The 21,009-nt window shown below is 42.3% G+C and overlaps 1 protein-coding gene across 10 annotated transcripts in view; it reads right to left on the bottom strand.

Annotated features, from left to right (window-relative positions):
- Positions 1-21,009, bottom strand: part of ZNF536 (zinc finger protein 536) — a 334,254-nt gene that overhangs the window by 122,109 nt on the left and 191,136 nt on the right. For all 10 annotated transcript variants that reach the window (XM_054078961.1, XM_054078965.1, XM_054078962.1 and 7 more), the window contains one exon: positions 6,160-6,312. In XM_054078961.1, the coding sequence (XP_053934936.1) occupies positions 6,160-6,312 (153 nt within the window). The remainder of the gene's footprint in view (positions 1-6,159; positions 6,313-21,009) is intronic.

The raw sequence follows: 21,009 nt of genomic DNA, 5'->3' as shown, positions 1-21,009 counted from the left end.
ATGAATATGTTTATAGACCTTAAGGCCAAAAGGGACTATTATGATCATCTAAGTCTGATCTGCTGTACAACACAGGCCAAAGACTCTCACATGATCACTCCTGCATCAAACTCTAACTACAATTTGCAATAAAACTCGGTTTAGTTTAAACATCTTCCATTTCAACCACAGCAAATCCAACGTGTCCCTACATAAGCTGGGACGTGGGTTTGCCTGCTGAAGTATTTTCACTACTTCAAAATGTGTGCCTCGATTCTAGCTCAGATTTGTCCAAAGTCTGCTTCCTACCACTGAGCATCACTATCTTTCCCCGTTAAACAGATTTTTTTACTAAAACAACCTATTCCTAGGGTAGGCACTTGTAGACAGCAACCAGCCACCTCTTCACCTTCTCTTACTCTGGAGCAGAACACCATTCCCTATTTTTCAATGTCCTTTTAAACAAAGGGCACCCACTAAAGCTTTGATGAAATCTCAACTTGATATTAATCTTCCACAGCCAGGACTGCTCCTCCATCCATAATTACAGCAATCGACCAACAGCTCCGGTTCCGTTCCGGCTCTGCCATAACCCTAGCCCAGTCCATCACCACCGCTACGGGTGTTCATTACCCTGAGTTAAAATTCATACTGCTGAAAGGAACCCACTTGGACAAGTGACTCCTCAGTGCCTCCCCATGATTTTTAGCATCTGACCATTTTTGTGCCTTTGCTAAATTTTATCAACAGTGATTTTATGCACTCTTCCAAATAACGATGAAATAGAATAGATGGAGCCAAAAGCACATCTGTGGAACTGCCAGTTTCTGTGCTACTCCATCTCTGTTTACCTGTATTTTGGGTGGGGAGGACTGTAACATGGAACAAGCTACTTTCACACGCCTTGAGAGAAAGTGATAAAATTTACTTTCATAAAATTGAATTGAATTAACCATGCTACTAATTCTCATAGTTATCAAATTCTTTCTCTAATTTTACCCCAAACTCATGTCAGTGTGGGCCATTCATGATTTCAAGCTCTTAGTATTCTTTCCCTTTGGAAATACTAGAATAGCCAGAGCTTTTTTACTACTACAAGTGCTCTGGCACTTGCTCCATGTTCCAAGACTTGTTTTTTTAAATGAACTTTAATGATTTGGAGAGCTCTCCAGACAGGGTTTTTAAGACTTTATCTGTAAGTTACCCAGTTTCATTCTTTCTAAAAAATATTAAAATGTAGTGGGCTACAGCACAACAGCCTCATTACTTAATGGCAGAACTGTGCCATCACAAAACACTTAGAAAACCATCACATTTCCTTCTGAGAGCAGAGCACAAGAGTATTGAGTCTTCTATACAATGATGGGTAATTTTTTATCCATTCTTGTCCAGTGTTAGCAGGATTCCAGCTGTGAAACCTGCAAGATCTACACAGTTTTACCCTGTTCTCCACAACACTTAATAGCCACCTACATATTTTTACTATCCCTTTTGGTGTCCCTGATCAAACCTCTGTACTTCCCAAATATCTACTCATCTGTAGTGCTGTGGGCTTCTTGATTCATTTTTCATACTTAAAATGCAGCTTCTTAAAAACCTGTACTGCACCCAACCTCCCTGAACGCCCCTCCTCGTTTTTAAACACCATTTCAGAGGGGGTTTCTGTGCCTAAGGCAGTGGGACAAGAACCCCACGCCAGCGCCCTGGTGTCCAAGACGGGGTTGACCATGCGAGTCCCAACTGGGTCCAATCCCTTTCTAAACAAGCTATCGTTGTCTTTCACGCAAAGCAAACGAACTCAAATATCTTCTAATTCCAGAGAACGCTCCTTAATGGGAATACTGAAAACATTTTGCAGCATTTTTTACTTTACCATTCAAGCAGTTATTGATAACCTATTTTATCCATTGTGCAGCAGATATTTTAGAAATGAATTGCTGTGTGGTTTAATTAGTTCATTATTATGCCTATTCTTACATGGTAATTTCTTTTATCATTCTAATCATTCACTTCACACTTTTTAAACCAAATGGAATATCAAAGGTTCTGTGGGATTATTTTTGGATCCTGCACATGTTTCACCACACAATTAATCTGTTTGTCAGAAATACTAGTTAACTTCTTCCCTTTACTAGCTAATTTTCTCTATTCTATAAGACAAAGCTGCCCCCACCCCACAAAAGCACGGACTTTGGATGGGTTTGACTCAGGTTATTAAAGATTTTTCAGTTGTACACCAGGCATTACAATAAAATACTTTAATTTTTATCAACTTTTATAATTGAATATTTTCCTTTATTTATATCTCATCTGCAGTATTTATTTAGTCCTTTTACATGTCTTTACTTAGTTAAAGCACAGAGAGATAAATAGGGTTGTTACTTTGCAGGGAAGATTCAGTACATTAATATAAACTGCACACTAATTCCCCCAAAGCATATATATATGTTGTAAACCTGAAGACTTTTTACACAGCTGCTTATTGCTAAACAGTGCCTTGTCCAGAAGGGGACAATCTGTGTCTCTAATTGCTGTCACTGAAGCTGAGATTCATTATGTGACTTTCCCATTAAAATGTGAGCATTAATTTGTATAATGAAATATCACCCACTGCAGTGTTCATTAGCCATGCCCTACTGTATACCGCACATTGTTAGCTACCTAGAAACTGTAGTTAATTTCACTAATGGATATTTCCCTACTTAGTGTTTGGTAGGAAATTTATACTGTAACATTACCTCTTAAACTTTTAAGGAAATTTAAATTCAATCAATTATTTTCAACAAAAGTTTGGGATGTCATTAAGACGGGAGAAAAGGCATCGCTACACAATGTTAAGGATGGGAAATCTGGAGGAATCCAGAGAAATGAAAAGTCCTTTTAGTTCATCTTAGAAATGTAAGAATAAAGGATGTTCAATACCAAAATTGTCTCCTCTTGGAGCACACATACCCATTTTCCTTAATTATTCATATTGCTCATCCCACTACAAGCGCCTTCGGAGAATGGCAACAGGCAATCTTTTTTTAGGAAGAAAATGTGAATTGAATTCATTTAAAACAGCACCATTTTTACTGTATTTCATCAGCTCATCTAAGTGAGGCTTCAAACTGGCCAGGCGTGCTCCCAAGGGGAAATGCAGTAACACGAACGTATACAACAGCTCCAACAGGCCCAGGACGTGTGCCATACGTATCCCTTCTCTCTCCTCATGGGTCATACTGAGGAACAGTCTCATCCTTCAACTGTTTTTAGAACAAGAATGAGGAGAAACTGATTTCCCATAATTATGCCCTTTTCTTCTTATCACATGGGAACAATCAGAAATCGTATCTTACTTTCTTCCCCTTAAAGCTCTTCCTGGCTGAATATCATTGAATGAGATAAGAAGAAAAATCCTTTACTATTGTTTTTTGGGACTCGACTGAGCGTGCTAAATAAAACCTTATTTTCTTCTTCAGAAGCCTATTATGTGATGGCAAACTACACGGGAACTGAGATGCGTAGCGGAGAAGGTCGCAACCAAGGAACAGCAGAGGGAAAAAAGAAGCAACCCAAGCCTCTAGCTGATTATTCTAAAACAGAGCACAGCTTCCTCCTCGCGTGGAGGGTTAAATGGCTTCTCTAGCTTTTTTGGGCCAAGTGCCATGGAAGCACCTCCTGGCTAGATCTGACTTTGGGTTTGGTCTTGGCACAGGCACCAAACCAACCAACTCGCGAGCCTCCAAACACACAGATGTTCGAAGAAACCCCGACTTCTGCTGAGCTGCTCGAGCTCATCTCTGACAAACAGGTGCTGTGAGAACAAGAACAGTAATTGAGTTAATGTAGTGGAGAAACACGGTAAAGTGTTTTTTCTCAGTCAGTTCTATGATCCAGGCATATAATAAAGACAGAGTATGACACGACAGGCAGGAAACTGTCCCTGATCAAGTACGAGCTTACCAATATTTGTTTAATAACTGGTATCTATTAAGTAATTTCCATTTGCTGTGAAGCAACTTAATTTTTTACTTAATAACTCTACTAATTTGCCAATTTACATTTTTATAATATTTATCAGCATTACTTCCAATATGTAAAACATTGCCCCATTTGTCATTATATACAAATACTTTGTTCTCAACCAAATGGAAATGGATCTTTATCTATTTTAAAATTATAATGATTTTTAAATACATTGCAAATGTTGTTTCAAGAGTCTGCGTGATGTTTTCTTTTTTTGTTATTTTATACAGGGTTTATTTTTTCTTGGTTTAATTTTGTTTAGTCAGTTTTAATATGCATGTTTTATGGAATATTTCCATTGTAATTAATTTACTTTCCATTAGTTCTAAGCTACAAATACCAAATGCGTAATCACTGCCATCTTTAAAACAAGAACAAAATGACTCCCATATAACGAAGCAAAAGGGAAAGAATGGATCTTCAGGTTATTTTAAAGATTTTTTCCTTTCATCTCCATTAGTAAAAAAGTCAAACTGTTTAAGCCTCACAGCCACGACATTATTTTCCAATAAAATAACTACCTTTTATTTACTTTTCCTACATTAACACACAAAGAGGGATTTCATGGTGTTTCTTCTCCTTTTTATCTTTACTAAGTCCAGCACGTGGAAAAGAATATTCCTGCCCTAACTGGTCTGTAACCCAATCAGATAAAACTACTCCTGCTCCACAATCCAAAGGGAGAAGAAAAGTACAATGAACAAACTTCCTTCACTCAATAACGACAATTTTTTCTTTAAATAATTTTCAATCTTCCTTCTGAATTTTCCAAAGTCAGCCTCACATGTGCCAGCCCAAAATTATGCACTGCATCTGCAGAAGAACCTATGAGAAACACGTAGGTTTGCACTGCTGATTTTGGGAAGGGAGGAAAATACTGCTGATCCGGTACCTCAGTGAAATGAAAATTAAGTGTGAAATTTTTCCAAGCAAGAGTTACAACAGGTTATTTTACCTATCAATTAGAAAAGCGGCAGTAAAGTTCTGAAATTCCTTTAAAATGGTTTAAAATGAGAATGACTTCACAACTGCAGTGCCCACTGTCTGTTTGCAATGAGAAGCGCCCTAAATGTCCAGTTCTGCACATTCTGCCTAAGCCTGCAAGATCCCTCAGGCTGAGAAGAAAACATTGTCATCTTGGCCATATACAGAACTTCCAGTGATGTCAACAGGACCTGAGAATATCAGCATAGAATCACAGAATGGTTTGGGTTGGAAGGGATCTTTAAGTCCATCCAGTTCCATCCCTGCCATGGGCAGGGACACCTCCCCCTGGATCAGGGGCTCCAGTGCCATCCCACCTGGCCTGGAACCCCTCCAGGGATGGGGCAGCCACCGCTGCTCTGGGCAACCTGGGCCAGGGCCTCCCCACCCTCACAGCAAAACAGTTCTTCCTAAGATCCAATCTAAATCTCCCCTTTCAGTGCTTTATGTCAGATTTTAATTATGGATAGAGTAAGTCAGCTTAAACATACCACGCCTCTACTTGAACCTTAACCGTGCACGTATGCACTTTTAAGCAAACAATGCATTCTAACTTACATGGACTGGTTATAGTCTACTAGTATCGAGAGCCGCCCACCACTGACTACACACCACAATAAAGTGAGAATCCAGACCAGCAGTAATCTCTGTAGGGCAGAAATGCTGTGATTGTTATTTAAATAAAACATGGTAAGTTTTACTAATTAAGTGCTAAGTTGTATGAGTTCTATTAAAAAAATGCAGATCCATGAAGCTGATGTATTCATACGAACAGTGAGAGGTTAAAAATGAGCAAACTAAATGGGACAAAAATAGTAACTCTGTGAAGAGCAGAGGATCCCCCAGCAGATGCTCAGGAAGGCCTTTGAAGCGGTTGGTGTAACCAAGTCTGAAACCAACAGGCTTACGCCTACTGAAGGCCAAGGGTAATTGAAGGAAACAGTGATGAGGCAGGGAAGGAGACAGAAATAACCTCAACTGGGAAAAGACAATTCTATTAAAGTGGTCTTTATCCAACAACACATTCCTTGTACTTTTATTTAAGACTGCCGTATTTCTTCCTCCAAAGACTTTCTCCAGCTAATGAGTCCAAATCTACGCTGGGAATTCCGGCTCCTAAGCACGTATTGCGTTAACCCCCCACACGCACGGCACGCCAACAGCGCTCCGCTCCCTTCCTCCTCTCACCTGTGTGTATTCTCAAGTGGACCTTTAAGTGGTGTGACGTCCTGAAAGTTTTTCCACAATACGGGCAGTCTTTCATGGCAGATCCCAGGCTCCTGTCTCTCAGCAAAGCTGGCTGCTGGACTCCTACCGCTCTCCCGGCTTCTTCTCCGATGTCTGCAACACAGAAACGTTCTCACATCACTTCAGCACATGTCAGAAGTTGTTCTCACTGAAACTGCTAACACAACACGAAGTTAAACATGTCAATACTACACCTGTCTATTCCGTTCTTTCAATCTGACAGAATGCTGACAATTAATGTATTTTCTTGTTATTGTCTTAAATTATTTCATCTTTCCCATCATCATTTTAAGCAGCATATGGTACCTTTAGATTGAACTGAATTATACAAGAAAAGAAACAGCTGTGTCAGCAGCTGGTTTGATTTCTTCTTTTGCTTAGTTCCTATTAATTTTTCCCCCAAAAGTTTTAGATTGTTGTTTTGTTGAATCTATTAAAATTTTAAGTATTATGAAAGTCTGTATGCTTTTAGAGAGAAAAACTTTGCATCAGTCTACTAAAACCTCCCAAAACAATGGAATTAAGGCAATGAGGTCATCCTCAGCAACGGTGATGTCTACACACAAAGCTCACGAACTTCCTTCCGCAGCATTTCAGCACTGGAGCTACAGCACAACCTCGTGAGTGACCCAACATGATGGGAAAGGAAATGGAAGGATTGCTCAGGTGAGGGGGAATCCCTCCTCCCTCTCACCCACACCTCCTGGGTTTTCTTCTGCGTTTACAGCTATGCTTACTCTTTGCAATGTAAAACAATGGGCAAGACTGCAGGCCACCTCTTCTCTCTCCTGATATAAAGAAACAGTCATTCTTGGCCATCTTAAGCAAGCTGCTCTGGTCCAAGCAGGCTGGGAACAAAATACCTCACAAAAGACTGACATAAAACATCAACAAAACAAAAAGAGCATTCTTAAAAAGTTATTATTTGACACAAGACTCATCTATGCACTCATCCTGTGCTTACAGGGTCACATACCATCATGTTTATCTATCAATTCACAATTTTACCAAGAAGTACCATGGTAAGTGTTGAAATTCTGAACCCGATTTACACTCCTGGCCCACCACAGAGGTGCAGGACACACGGACACGGCATCGCACCCCAGTGCAAAGCTGAGCTCTCTGGGTTTTATTTTGGTGGAGACCATACTGTTAAGATCCTCAGGCAGAGTCTTGGTTACTCCAGACATGAACCGATGACTAAAAATGTTGTGTCTTTACCAACTCCATAGGTAACTAAAGCTGTCAGGAAACATAGTGTCGTTTACACAGCGTTGCCTTTTAAGTGGAAGCAATGGGACATAAGAAAGACTTAACACTTGGCTCTAATAAAAATTACTTACACGGTAGCAGAGACCCGAACACCACATTTCTGGAAAACGTAACACTAACAGGCACTTCATTTTCAGTTATAAAATGGTCCCTCTAAAATATTTTGCTTAAAGATGAGAGAAGGGGATGGTAAGAGTGATAAATGTATATATAGAGATACAAATGCTTATCACAGTCATGTATGTCATCAAGCTATTTCTGGTTTTCAAAAGGCAAAATCTGATAGTTTTCACATTCTATGTAACATTTTCTGGTTGTTCTTAGTCTGTGGAGCTAAAGCACAATATTTAATTTAGAAAGCTGGTAACTGTCACTCTGAATTACTCACAAGTACGTAAAGTAACAGACTGCAGGAGTTTATTTTGTCTTTAGGAGTCCAGGGAAACATATATGGGTGCTAGTCTACAATTCCAATCTCCCTGAAGAGTTCAGATTTCCCCCCCTCTTCTTCTCCTCTAAAGTTGTGTATAATCATGTCTCAAGCTGCTTTGGGAAAAAATGAATTCCTGAGCACAGAAAGATTTTTCTGAAGTGTGAAACACAGAGTGCATGATGATAAACTGCAGGATTTTATTTTGGGTTTCAATAAATACTCTATAAGCATTATAGATAAATATATAGATAAAGCTAACAAGCCACTCAGGAGAAATTTGCAGAATAAGTCTCCTAGTTATGTTTTGCTATCTGTCACTCTAAATGATGTCCTGTTATCCATTTGCCTTTTATCTTTCTATCTAGAATATGTGTGGCCCAATAAAAAAGAATAAATTTGTAAGATAAACAGCTCGCTTTGCAGATTTAAGAGTCTAATTTTCACTTTACACAAAATTGAGTTTTTTCAAGGCAGCGAGACGATGGAGTTTACTCCAGCACTAATCCCTCTGAAAAAGCAAACTGCAAACAACAATGAAGCAAAGGAAGATGTGGGTGGTCTGAAGCGTTTTCTTTTAGATGTAAGTAGACATACAGTAGATCGCTCCAAAGGCTTTACTCCAGCAGGGCCTTACCTTGAAGAATTTCCCTTCCCACAGTGAAAGCATTCCTAAGACATTAAAGCCGGGCTGAGGGGGCTTTTTTTTGAATCCCTCTGCCTACAAAGCCCACCGAAGCGCTGGAGGCCATCGCTACCTGAATGAGCAGCTTTACATCGAAGTTCTTTCATTACAAACAATAAAGAGGTACGTTCAAGGCCGCCGACTGTCCCCATCAAATGCTGCCCCTGCTTCTTACTGGGGCCCCGTTTTGGCAAACGGTACCTATTTGGCAAGGCACTTAAGTTCCAAATGTGCTTAACTTTAAAACGCATTTAAGTTTCACTGATTGCGACCAAGGGGTTTTTATATCAAGTCACTTAAAGCAATTCATGGCAAGTGAAGGGGTAAAAGTGACAGAGAAAAAGGAGCTCAGTAAAGAAAAAGTTAAGCAGCAAACTGGTGATTACAGACTATGGCAACAGCAGTGTGTGGGGAATGAAAAATGCCCAGCTTCACCAATAATTGTGCATTCTACCCCTCTGACATCCCCTTTCTCCCACTGTTGAGACCCTTCCCAAGTTGAAACTCTCAGTTCTGTTAAGTCGTGCAGAACTGCAGGAATGTTTTCCAGACCTGCAGAATCAGGATTAGCCCCAACAAACTAATTTAATTTATGATTTACTTGGGATCTGAGCTATGGTTTTTTTGGCTGCTCAATTCTGAGGATAAAAGATCAGGAAGGAAAGAGAACCATTACTTATCTTACAGCCATTGTGGTTTACTGACTTACGTGGTCTACATGATGTGCACTCGATGCATGTCAGATTAAACTCCTTATTACTGTCTGCTTCCATTACAGGCAGGTCTGCATCCTGAATGTCTTCCTGCCCATCCCTGCCTTTCCCGATTTGAGTGCAGGAAATAACAGCACAGAGTATAAAATATTGTATAGATGTACGTGCTAGATGCAAGGCTTCCGAGCCTCGTCTCTGAACTTACTTTCACTGAGCCTTCCTTTCACTTTGAAAGCCTCTGTTTGCAGGAAAAGTCACAGGCAGAAGTGCAAAAAGCAGCGTTCCGTTCTAATTGTGAGACTGGTCTTTGTGTCAGTATAAGGAGAAGGCAAAGGCTGAGACCTCCAGCTGCCGCGCTTGCCGTGCCTGCCGGGCTGGCAGATCCCGCTCCCCAGCACAGGACTCAGCAGTGTGCAGCCACGGAGCAGCTCCTCAGGTGGTGTGACAGGGCCATCTCTCGAGTGCGGTACCTCAGCTACACGTAACAACTCACTTTGTGCATGGTCCCATGAGACAAGAAAGCTTGCTGCAGTGTCTGTATCAGAAGGTGACAATTAGCTGCGTAACAAAGAGCCAATTTGGCCAAAACATGAGTAAATCTGTTTGCCACACAGACTGAAATGACAATGAAGCAATCCACAAGATCACTATTTGAAAGACCAGCCCCTCTTCAGGCAGATGCCCACTTCTCAGGAGAAGAGGGACGACAAGCCCACACTCCTCTTCTAGCAGGGAGATGACTGGTGTAGAGCTGCAGGCTGCTTTCCCATCCCTGTGGTACCCGGAGAGATCTCCACAGAGCCAGATAATCCTAACAAACAGTGTTGAGCCAGGAGCACTTTTACAGGTTAAAAGAAAGTCAGAAACACACCAGTGAACGCTTTTTTACAGCAAGTATCTAAAGTCAGTATCAGAAATGAGCCACCACCGCAGCTGGCAGTGCCCTCAGCACACGGATAGGGATGCCAGGGAGGCACAACGGTGGGTACTTCTATGCAAGAGAGGGCAAACTACTTGGATAGTAAATTGGTCCACTCAAAGCAGAAGCTATGGAGGCAGTCATACAAAGAGAAAAAGAATGATTTGAAATTTCCATACATGTCCTGTCTGACAGGTGTACCTATCCGGGAGGAGTCTACAAACACGATAAGGAAGGGACCGCTTGCTTTTGTCAGTAGAAACAAGTTGGTTAAGAATCAGTACTGACTTCCATCACGCTAGCAGCCACACTTCCAAAGGAGACATCTACACACGTGTCCTGTGAGTTCTGCGGGCGCATTTATTTGCTGCATGCATGTGAAAGCGCAGGGATTCACAAAGAGGTACTTTCATGTTCAAAGGAGCTAAATTGCAGTCTTCGTGCACACTAAATTATCAGTGAAGTCAGTTGGAATTTGTCAACACAAGGATTGCCAAATTAGCCAAAACCAGGCAATCACATGGAAAAGGTAATCAACTCACAAAATAGGTAATCACGCTTACGAGTGCATGTTTGCTCTTGCACGTTTTTCAGACATTATTAAAGAACCCTTTGAAAATGTGTCCAGAAGCCTTTGAAGCTGCACAGAATCCCATGTTTTCATGCGAAATTCACAATGTTTGTAGTTCTTCAGACCTGCCCATAAAAGCTGACGAAGCACAGTATGACAAGAAGTGGTAGTGCCTACAGGTAAATTTTGGTGATCTATAAACCACCCAGATCAGCCCATCTAGGGGCATTCAGTACATGATGGGGGACAACGTGCTTGAAAGCAGCCCTGCAGAGAAGGACCTGGGGGTGCTGGTCGATGAGAAGCTCGACATGAGCCGGCAATGTGCGCTCACAGCCCAGAAGGCCAACCGTATCCTGGGCTGCATCAAAAGAAGCGTGGCCAGCAGGGTGAGGGAAGTAATTCTGCCCCTCTATTCCTCTCTTGTGAGACCTCATCTGGAACACTGTGTCCAGTTCTGGAATTCTCAACATAAGAAGGATATGGAACGGGTCCAGAGGAGGCTACAAAGATGATCAGAGGGCTGAAGCACCTTCCATACGAGGACAGGCTGAGACAGTTGGGGTTGTTCAGCCTGGAGAAGAGACGGCTCAGAGGAGATCTTATAGCAACCTTTCAGTACCTGAAGGGGCTACAGGAAAGCTGGAGAGGGGCTATTCGTAAAGGCTTGTGGGGATAGGAGCAGGGGGAATGGGTATAAACTGGAGAGGGGCAGATTTAGACTAGGCATTAGGAAGAATTTCTTCACCATGAGAGTGGTGATACACTGGAACAGGTTGCCCAGGTAAGTTGTGGCTGCCCCATCCCTGGAGGTGCTCAAGGCCAGGGTGGATGGGGCCTTGGGCAGCCTGATTTAATGGGATGTTCCTGCCCATGGCAGGGGGGTGGAACTAGATGATCTTTAAGGTCCTTCCAACCCAAACTATTCTATGATTCTATATCCTGACTCTATTTTCCAGAAGAGAGTTAGAAGATATTCAGTGCAGCACTCACGAGTGAGCCTGGACGCGGCCACCTTATTCCCTGGGACACAGCATAAGGTACACAAGATTTCTGGGAAGAGATGCTTTACCTTTGTTGCCTCTTCCGTAGAGAAGGCTTTAATAATACTGAAAATAGCAGAAAATAGGAATATAATTAGAGATACAATTAACCACATTTTTCCAACTACCTGAAGTAGCTTCGATATCATTAATACCAGAATCCAGCCCGGTGCTCACAATTTGAAATTAGAACCCTGTTAGCAGATGTCACTACACTTCTTTTGCTAGTGAAGTGCACGTCTTAAAATGAAAGAAACTAATATTACTAAATATTACAGAGATATTTTAGGCCTCCGGAAAGAGTTACTAATGTCTTAGGTCAGGAACAACTTGCTGTCTCTATTGTTTCATCAAGGATTTAGGTTTTATAATGACCAAATATGGGAATCTTAAACTGTTAGACATTAATATGGATTGGCAGAGAATTTGTTTAAACAGAGAGCTATTTTAGAAGAGAATTTAAAAGGAGGCCTACCAGTGAGAAAGCAGCATTCACATTGTTTGTATTATTAGAAATAAAGATTACACCGAAGCTTCCACTGGTAAATAACAAGACACCACTTCTGACATCAGAGTCCCCACTCAGCCCTCTGAGCCACGCAGGCCAAGAAGAGGCACGGGCTGCCCTGGCTCTGCGACCCGAGGTGTTCACAGGTTGAGACTTAAAACGCATTCTAAATTAAAGTGGAGTAAGATGCCCATGACCGTTTATACCAGGTAAGACTCGCAGTGTCCAGGGGGGCAAATGGCAGTCAGGGCCGATACCTCGGCTAAGGGGGAGGACAAAAGGAGCCCAAATATTCCCCTTAGTGCCCAGCAGCACGCGCACTCTCAGCCCACACCCCAGCACTCAATGCGCTCGAGGACAGGTGGTTTCCACACCCCGTGAGTGTAAAACCCCTTGCACCCCTCGCAGCCCGGCGGCGGCGGCTGTACCGCAACGCTGTCGCTGCGGCGCGCTCTGCAAACAGGCGCGGGGCTGTGTACACAGCCCAGACATCAAGAGACACTTACCCAGAAATTACGCTTTTGTTTATCACAAAAGGTTTCTTATCCTCATTTTTCATTTTAATCAAATTCCCTACAGAGTTATTGTTTTGGAGTTCTTAGCAGTCTTACTTTTCAAATTGTTCTACATCTTTCAAACCTTTTAAGATAATCAAAGTTCAAACACGGTTTCCGAGTACATCATTGGAGCTGCCTGATTTGTTTGAAGAATCGTGTGACCAAAAGACACAGAAAATAAGATGCGGTACTTAAAAACCGGGTTTGGTTCCTTGCCATTAACTTATGGAGCTCAGTTTGGACTGAAAATCAAGCACATTGAAAAAAAAATTATTTTTCTAGAGAACATTTTTTGCATAAGACCTCTTTAACTGTATCTTTTCTTAAAAGAAAGAAGACATCTTAAGCACCTTGTGGTATTCTTTAATTTAGCAGCTGGCAAAAGGAAACTCCCAGATGAACATTGGCCTGGGTCTTTCTCTTTAACCAGCTGAGTGATCCAAGCTTTTAATAAAGCTGTTCCAATTATTGTAAAAGTCATCTAGTACCTTATAGCCACAAATATTGACAGTTTATTGCACAACGCATTCATGACATTTGAAGGTCACATCATACATAATACATACTCTTTTATAAAAGTGTCTGGAACAAAGAGATACATGATCAGCAATTACATCTCACCATCGCAGAGTGTGGGTTTGTACTTGTTTAAAATGAAATACTGTATGAAATGTAAATTGTTAATAAAACCCAAAATAGTTCATTTTCTGTATTTATTGTTTTATTAATTAGCAACACTGAGTTCAGTTGTGCGAAACCAGCAGAATGCAGTCCATGCCCCAAGAAGATTGCAGTTAGACATCACTATCCTGCGAATCATCACACGAGAAGAAGGCAAGCTTCAAACGTCAATCCCACTACTTTACACCTCTCCAGCCCTACTGAACTCAATGAAACTTCAATGCTTAGATTTGAATCGGGACCTTAGCATACTATTGAAATCTTCGTTTTGATGGAATCAAAACAAAACTGAAAGGAGTGATGATTTTTTTTTAATATATGCACACGTAGGCACATCAAACTTCATCCTCCTCCAATGCTAATGACTTTTAAGGCCATTCTAAAATCACACGCACAAATGTTGTAATTACAAGATGTAAGCAGCAATGTACGCAGTCAGGCCTGTGCACAGACCTTCAACGAGGTCAACAAACATCAGGAATACACAGAGCATGGCCATGAGAGTGCTTGTCTTTGGTTAAATAGTCTTCACTTCCACAGCATCGCCGCTAGGTCCTGGAGCCTCCAGCTACCTAATGAGAGCTGCGCTTGTGGCAAACACCCACAGATCACTGCTTTATTCCCTCTAACATCAAGTTTGCTGCCTTGTTTCAAAATCCTGCTATTTTCTAAGCCCTTCACATGCAAGACTTTTCCACCAACCAACTCCTCACTGGCTCTTCAGTTTTGCTACTCCAAAACCACAGCTCTGAAATCCAACTTCCCTATTCTGACTGTACAGATCAAAGCACTTCAGATTCCAAACCACTGAGTTTGCCAGATGAGGTTCGTGAAATTCTACTCGACTTGTTTAATCTTTCCACAGGAGAAGTGGATGCTTTATAAGAGGGCATACTTCATCGTTCATCAGAACGATGGGTCTATCGCTATCTTGCATGTTACCAGTTACTCTTGGTGATGAGCTTCTGCTTGTTCTCGCTTTCTATAGGAGTGTGTCTGAGCTGCCAGAACACCGTACTGCACTTCTCTGCACAGAGCACCCATCTTCACAAGTAGAGACTTACTCCTCAGATCAGCTACGCTGGGCTTTAATATGCACTCATGGATCTTTCCTTGGTAATCTGACAATGTTCATCCATCCTCAAAATTTACTCTGGTGTTCATTTATACTTCTGATATAGTGTTAACTCCCTAACTTTCCATATGACAAACTTCTCATGGTTTTCTCCTCCTTTCCTTAAAACAAGCTTAGAATATTCTGGATTTTGACCACACATCAATGCCAGCAGTGGTCTGCAATTCTCATGTAACTCTGCCTCACCAGTTTTCTTACCCAAACCCTTGACTCACCACTGTTGGCGTGGACCCCGTCACCTAAATTTGAAATGGGCACTTGGTTACCAACCAGAGAGGACAAAGCCTTTCCACACTTCATACAGATTGTTTACTGCTTTTGGAGAAAATTCCAGTGGGGAATCTTAGCAGCAAAGCCATCCAACTGGACCACCTTTTGGATCTGTCTGTGTTATTTGTAGGCAGGTGTTCAGGTACCAGATGGCCTTAGAGCCCATACTACTCAGGTTATAGCAGCTTCTCCAGGCTGTCTGCATCGTATTCCCATCTCAGAGATTTGCAGAGGGGCTACATGGAGCTTGATAAACACTTTTACCTCACATTGCTCTCCTGATGCCAAGGCTAGATCAGATATCCAATTTGGGAGAGTTGCCTTACAGTCCCTCTTTAATTAAGTACTCCTGATCTCCCACTCCTGGGATGGATTGCTACTGCTGATTAAGCTCCAGAAGTAAGGATCTGTGGAGGCAATTTCATGAGGGAGAAAATGAAGTTGCTAGCTAATCAACTAAAATAACCATTAACTGGACTTCTGTGAATGATTGCCTTCTTCCTGCTTCCAGACTTACTCTGTTTCTTCTACGTGTTAGCATCTCTACATATCTGTGAACAAAACCAATAACACGAACTTCATTATGACCTCTGTCTTGTTCCTAAACTATGTGTCAGACAAACAGAACCATTTGGTACATAGCAAAGGCTACACAAGGAAGAAAATCCAAGGCGGTGCCAGAAAACTGTTGGAATGATGGTGGATCTGAGTGGAAGGGAGTGGTAGCGAACCTATATTCTCAAAGCTCTTCCCACGTGCCCAACAATGCAGTCTGCGAGGTTTTAAAAGGCACAATTTATCACCCAACTCACATAGTTTCCAAAATTCATTAAAATCTTTTAAAATCTTTTAAAATCTTTTGAGCAGTTGTATGGAAACATCTAATAACTGCACTGGCCAAGTCTCACCCTGAGCTGCTGGGCTTAAACAAACTGACGAACCAAACAAATCATTTTTCCAAGTCAGAACCACAGACTTGCCTAAATTACAAGGAGCTCTCAGGGCACCAGGTATCGCTGGAGAAGTTTTTTCATCCTACTGATTAAGAAAACCCCTTTTCATTATTGTTACCTTATCACAGGGTGGCAAAATCAGCACCGAAGTGCTGGTAGCAGGCCGTCAGATTTTATAAAGATTCATTCTAATAAAGAAAAATGTAAATCACTTCAAATGTCACAGGAACATCTTTCTGTAGATGTCAGTATGAGAGAAACCAACAGAACCAGTAACAGAAAAACAACTGACCAGGGACCTAAACTACTAATATCCCTCTCAGCAAAATGAGAAAGACTTAAAGATTCTTATTCTGTTACAGATTACTGATTGCAGAGGTGCTTCCAATTTAAAGTCTTTCCCCCTTGTCCCATCACTCCAGGCCCTTGTAAGAAGTCCCTCCCCAGCTCTCCTGGAGTCCCTTTCAGCACTGGAAGCTGCTCTAAGGTCTCCCTGCAGCCTTCTCTTCTCCAGGCTGAACAACCCCAACTCTCTCAGCCTGTCCTCACAGCAGAGGTGTTCCAGCCCTTGGATCATCTCCGTGCCTTCCTCTGGACCCATTCCAACAGTTCCACATCCTTCTTATGTTGGGGACTCCAGAGCTGTACACGCGACTCCAGATGGGGTCTCCCAACAGCAGAGTAGAGGGGGAGAATCCCCTCCCTTGCCCTGCTGCCCATGCAATGGTGTACCTCGAAAAGTACATTACCAGGTCAACCTGCACCCATGTTTATAAAACAGCCTTAAAGTACACTGATACCAAAACAGGCTGTTTGTGGGCTATAAAAGCAAAATGCTGCACATGGAGCCGATACATCCATAGTCCAGTTTCCCTGTTCTACTATGAAAATATAAAATTTTTCATCTGAGTAGAACTATTATTTTGAACGCTGTCCTCTGATCTAGCTGAGCTCGTGGCACTGACTGGTTTCGGCATAGGCTTCAGTATGCTGGAACGATCCTGAAACTAATTTTGCATGTGTTGGAGTTGGCCCGTGGCCATGCACGTCAGTATGCTGGAACAGAGTTATCTAAATCCTGAGCCTTATTTTACATGTGCTGGTGTTGGACTGTGGCCCTGCAATCTTCTAGGTCTCCATCTGTAGCTACCAAAGCCAGGGGGTGCCCAGCCGCTCGCTACCGCTCACTGCTTTCCCTCCACAGGCAAACTACAGACTCACAACCACCCTCCCGCACACCAGGGTGACTGGGAGCTCTGCAGAGTCCCAGAAGGTCTCACCAAACTTGCCCTCAAGCCCCTTCGCTGCCATGTCTGCCTCTTGCAGCCCGTCACACTTCTATATCACCATAATCATAGAGAATTATCAAGTCCCGTATCAGTGACAAGAAATATCAACCTCTCAGACAGATGTTCCCTCAGACTGAGTGAGTTAATTCCAGGTAAAGCAACCCACTAATTTTTAAGCAAGCTATGGAGACCACAGCTTCCAGATTGATGGAACACCCTCCGACTTTCCCAGCCTGACAACGCTTTCCCTGTGACCATTAGCCAAAGTGATTTGGAGACCATGAGAAGACAGCAGTTGTTTTTTTTCTGAGGAAGGGCATAAGAGAAGAAAAGATCAGGCACTCGGAGGCCACATTTCTCCAGAAGGGCAACAAACGCCGTCTGTGTGCAAATCTGGAATGCCAACACAGAGGCAGCGATGGGGACAGAGCAAAGCCAAGGTGGTTGTACAAAGCGCTTCCCATTATCCTGAGGAGAACTCATAACCTGCAGGGGCACACAGGCTGATGGCAATATGGCACCAAGGTTTTGCAAGCCTCCTTCCACTTGTGTACAGCTCCTCCACATTATTAATGCAATAGCAAATACATATTTTAACCCATCAGGAGCATCTATAAAACTGGGGGATAATCCAGACTAAATTATTTGCAAGCACATTTCTCTACCTGAAATTAATAACATTTTGACGCCATGGAGCCCACCAAACTGAGGACACAACCTCACACTAAGGTCAAAATGAGGCATTTGAATGAAGATTGGGCAATCCTCTGTGACTGGACAGACACAAATTAGCTGCTTGGAGACAGAGGAACACTTATTTTAGAAGAAGGAGGATTGTTCCATCTCTTAACTCATTAGCAATGCACTTTCTTCAAACTCCAACAGTAAAAGACATTCAAAGCCCAGGTAGTCTGCATGCACGGAAGCACCTTTTGTTTAATAAATAATTCAACCACGTATTCCTTTTTAATTTAAAAACGGTCTGACTGAACAGTCAACAGAGTGAACTAAAGTTGGCAAAATACAGTGTTGAAAAATTAAAAAGTGTGTTCAAGGCCATATTCATCTGCCTCAGTTCTCGTATGCTGGAGAGACAGGCGGTGACGAAGTTGGAACTTTTTTCTTCTTTTAAATTATACACATACAATCACACGATGATCACTTGATTTTCAAAGCTGCCTTGCCATGGAATTAGTCTGTCTCTCTTTCTGTCACCACCAAAACAGTCACTGTTCCTCAGCAAAACCTCCTTACTTCAGATTCCTGGAGATCCACCTGTTCCCCCACACATCCCAAAGCAGTAGCAGGTACTTAAAGCTCTCCTAGCAAAGCACAACCTCTTGGTCTCTGCTTTGCTAAGGGTTCAATTCTCATCACTGTGAGGCTTCACAATGTTTTGCACCCTTTCTGATCAGCATCTTGTGACCCAGTGACCACTCTGTAACCACCACACAACACCCACCAACACGTAATCACCAGCTTGATGATGCTCATGGGACACCACACGCTGACCGAAGGAAATTTAATCTCAGGGAGGTGACATATGCAGGAAAGAAGACCTTTACAGGGAAAGAGAATAGGGAAATCTAACACTTACCAAGTAACACTGACTTTAAAGACAAATGACTCATCAATAACTTCTCTTTCAAAGCAGACATACTTATTTAAAGCACATTTTCTTTAGGAGCCTCAGGATGACAGACATGACAGACATGAGTCACATCCAGAAGAGACAAGAGTTTCATGAATACATCTCAAATAAACCCACAGCACATGGAGGAAGATCAGCCTTTCACCAAATTTTCACTAATTTGAACTGTAGTAAAATTACCTGCAGTGCACAGGATGGAAATACTGAGACCACACTTTATACAGTAGGAAACTTTCAAGACCCTGCTGTGTTGTGACAGAAGGGCCTATGGATTATACATAAGAAATAAACCTTTGCCTCTGACAATATCTGAACAAACACATCAGGATAACTGTAGCGATTGTTTGGACCCAAACTCTCCTGCTGCAAGTCAGAGAGCCTTCAGATTCTAACTTTGGCCGATTTCTAGCTGACACTGAGACACAATGAAGTACCACCTCAGTGAACGCACTAATTTAAACCCCAAGAATGCAGGCTACTGCATTTGTGGAGACACATGTTCCCGTGCCTTTTCAGGATGGTGCTAGCGGGAGCTGCTCCAAGAGCCTGGCAAAGCCCACACAGAATTTGGTACAGAACAAACTGGCTTGCAAGCAATTCCATTTGAAAGCTGTCTACAGCGGGACTGGCCAGCCTAACAAAGTAACGTATGGGGTTGAGAAAAGGTGAACAGCGTATAAACCAGTCAAACGAAACTGAAATTTTAGTGCTACTGTTTCTTTTCTGGCTACAGATTCTGTGATCTCTCACCAGACACATGCCCAGTCACGAGGGTCATTCGTACTTGTGTCAAAAAAGGGGCAGTAGAGCTTGGTGATAAATCCTGCAGCATTTTAATAACGGGTGGACAACCAAAAACCTGTCATTGCTGGGAAGTCAGTAACTCCATACTAGTATCATACCAAAGAATCATAGAATCATGAAGATTAGAAAAGACCTCTAACATCATCCACTCCAACTCCACTGTGCCTACTAAACCACGTCCCAGAGAGCCCCATCTACAATTTTTTGAACCCCTCCAGGGATGGTGACTCCAGCACTTCCTTGGGCAGCTTCTGCCTGGGCTTCACCTTCATTCAGCAAAGAAATTATTCCCAATAACGAATGTAAACCTCCCCGATGCAACTTGAGGCCGTTTCTTCTCATCCTAGCACTTGTTACCTGGGAGAAGAGAGCAGCACCCATCTCACCACAACCTCTTTTCTGGGAGCTGCAGAGAGCGATGCGGTCCCCCTTCAGCCTCTTCTCCTCCAGACTAACAGCCGCAGGGCCCTCAGCCGCTCCCAGAACCCCTGGGCTCCAGACCCTCCCCCAGCTCCGTTCCCCTTAACAGGCTGTATCATAAACCTGCCAGAGAGTAGCATGGTGTGCTCAAAGTGAGCAATGATAGGAAGCTGTGACTTGGTAAGGCAGCTCAGGTGCCAGGCGGGACACTGCTGAGCGCTGTAGATCAGTGGAACTATGATCCAGACTAGAACCGCCGGACAGACCATCCCCTGCAGCACTGCTCACCAAATAACAACATGCTCCCTTCTCTGTGTTCCAGGGTTCTTTTCAATTAATATTTCTTTCAGTTATGTCAAAAAAACCTGCTCATCTACTAGGATATTATTTGATTTCTTTTTCCCCAGAAACTCCTTTCTTCTTGAACACTCTTTCACCACAGTTTTTTTTGAAGTATGAGAGTAAACACACAGTCCCTATGATGGCAATTTCCATTCATGGCTTGACAACTAAATGTTGCAATGTTACTTGAAACTCCTGCCTCTTATCTTTCCATTTTTCTTTAGGGAAAAACAGCACAGAAATACATTCTGTCATCTATTTGAAAAGATGCAGATATAATCCACCTATGATAATTGCAATTTTTGGAATTAAGGCTGTGATCCAAAACAGGAGTATGATCTACATTTTAACCACAGCTATTGCAGTAAATGAAACCAAACCTATTGATTCTCCACACATCTATCTTTACTCTACTAATATTTTGCAAGACTCCTGGCTGAGAACGCTTTCCATCAGTAAGCGTTACTGAAAATACTCCCTGAAAAGTATGCATCAGAAGACCACAGCAAAGCAGAATTATAGGTAGGATCTTCCTAGCTTTTCCTCT

This window comes from Cuculus canorus, chromosome 13, assembly GCF_017976375.1.
Source record: "Cuculus canorus isolate bCucCan1 chromosome 13, bCucCan1.pri, whole genome shotgun sequence".
In the NCBI taxonomy this organism is placed as follows: domain Eukaryota; kingdom Metazoa; phylum Chordata; class Aves; order Cuculiformes; family Cuculidae; genus Cuculus; species Cuculus canorus.
The sequence above is the reverse complement of the archived record's forward strand: the minus strand, read 5'-3'. Positions and strand labels throughout refer to the sequence as shown.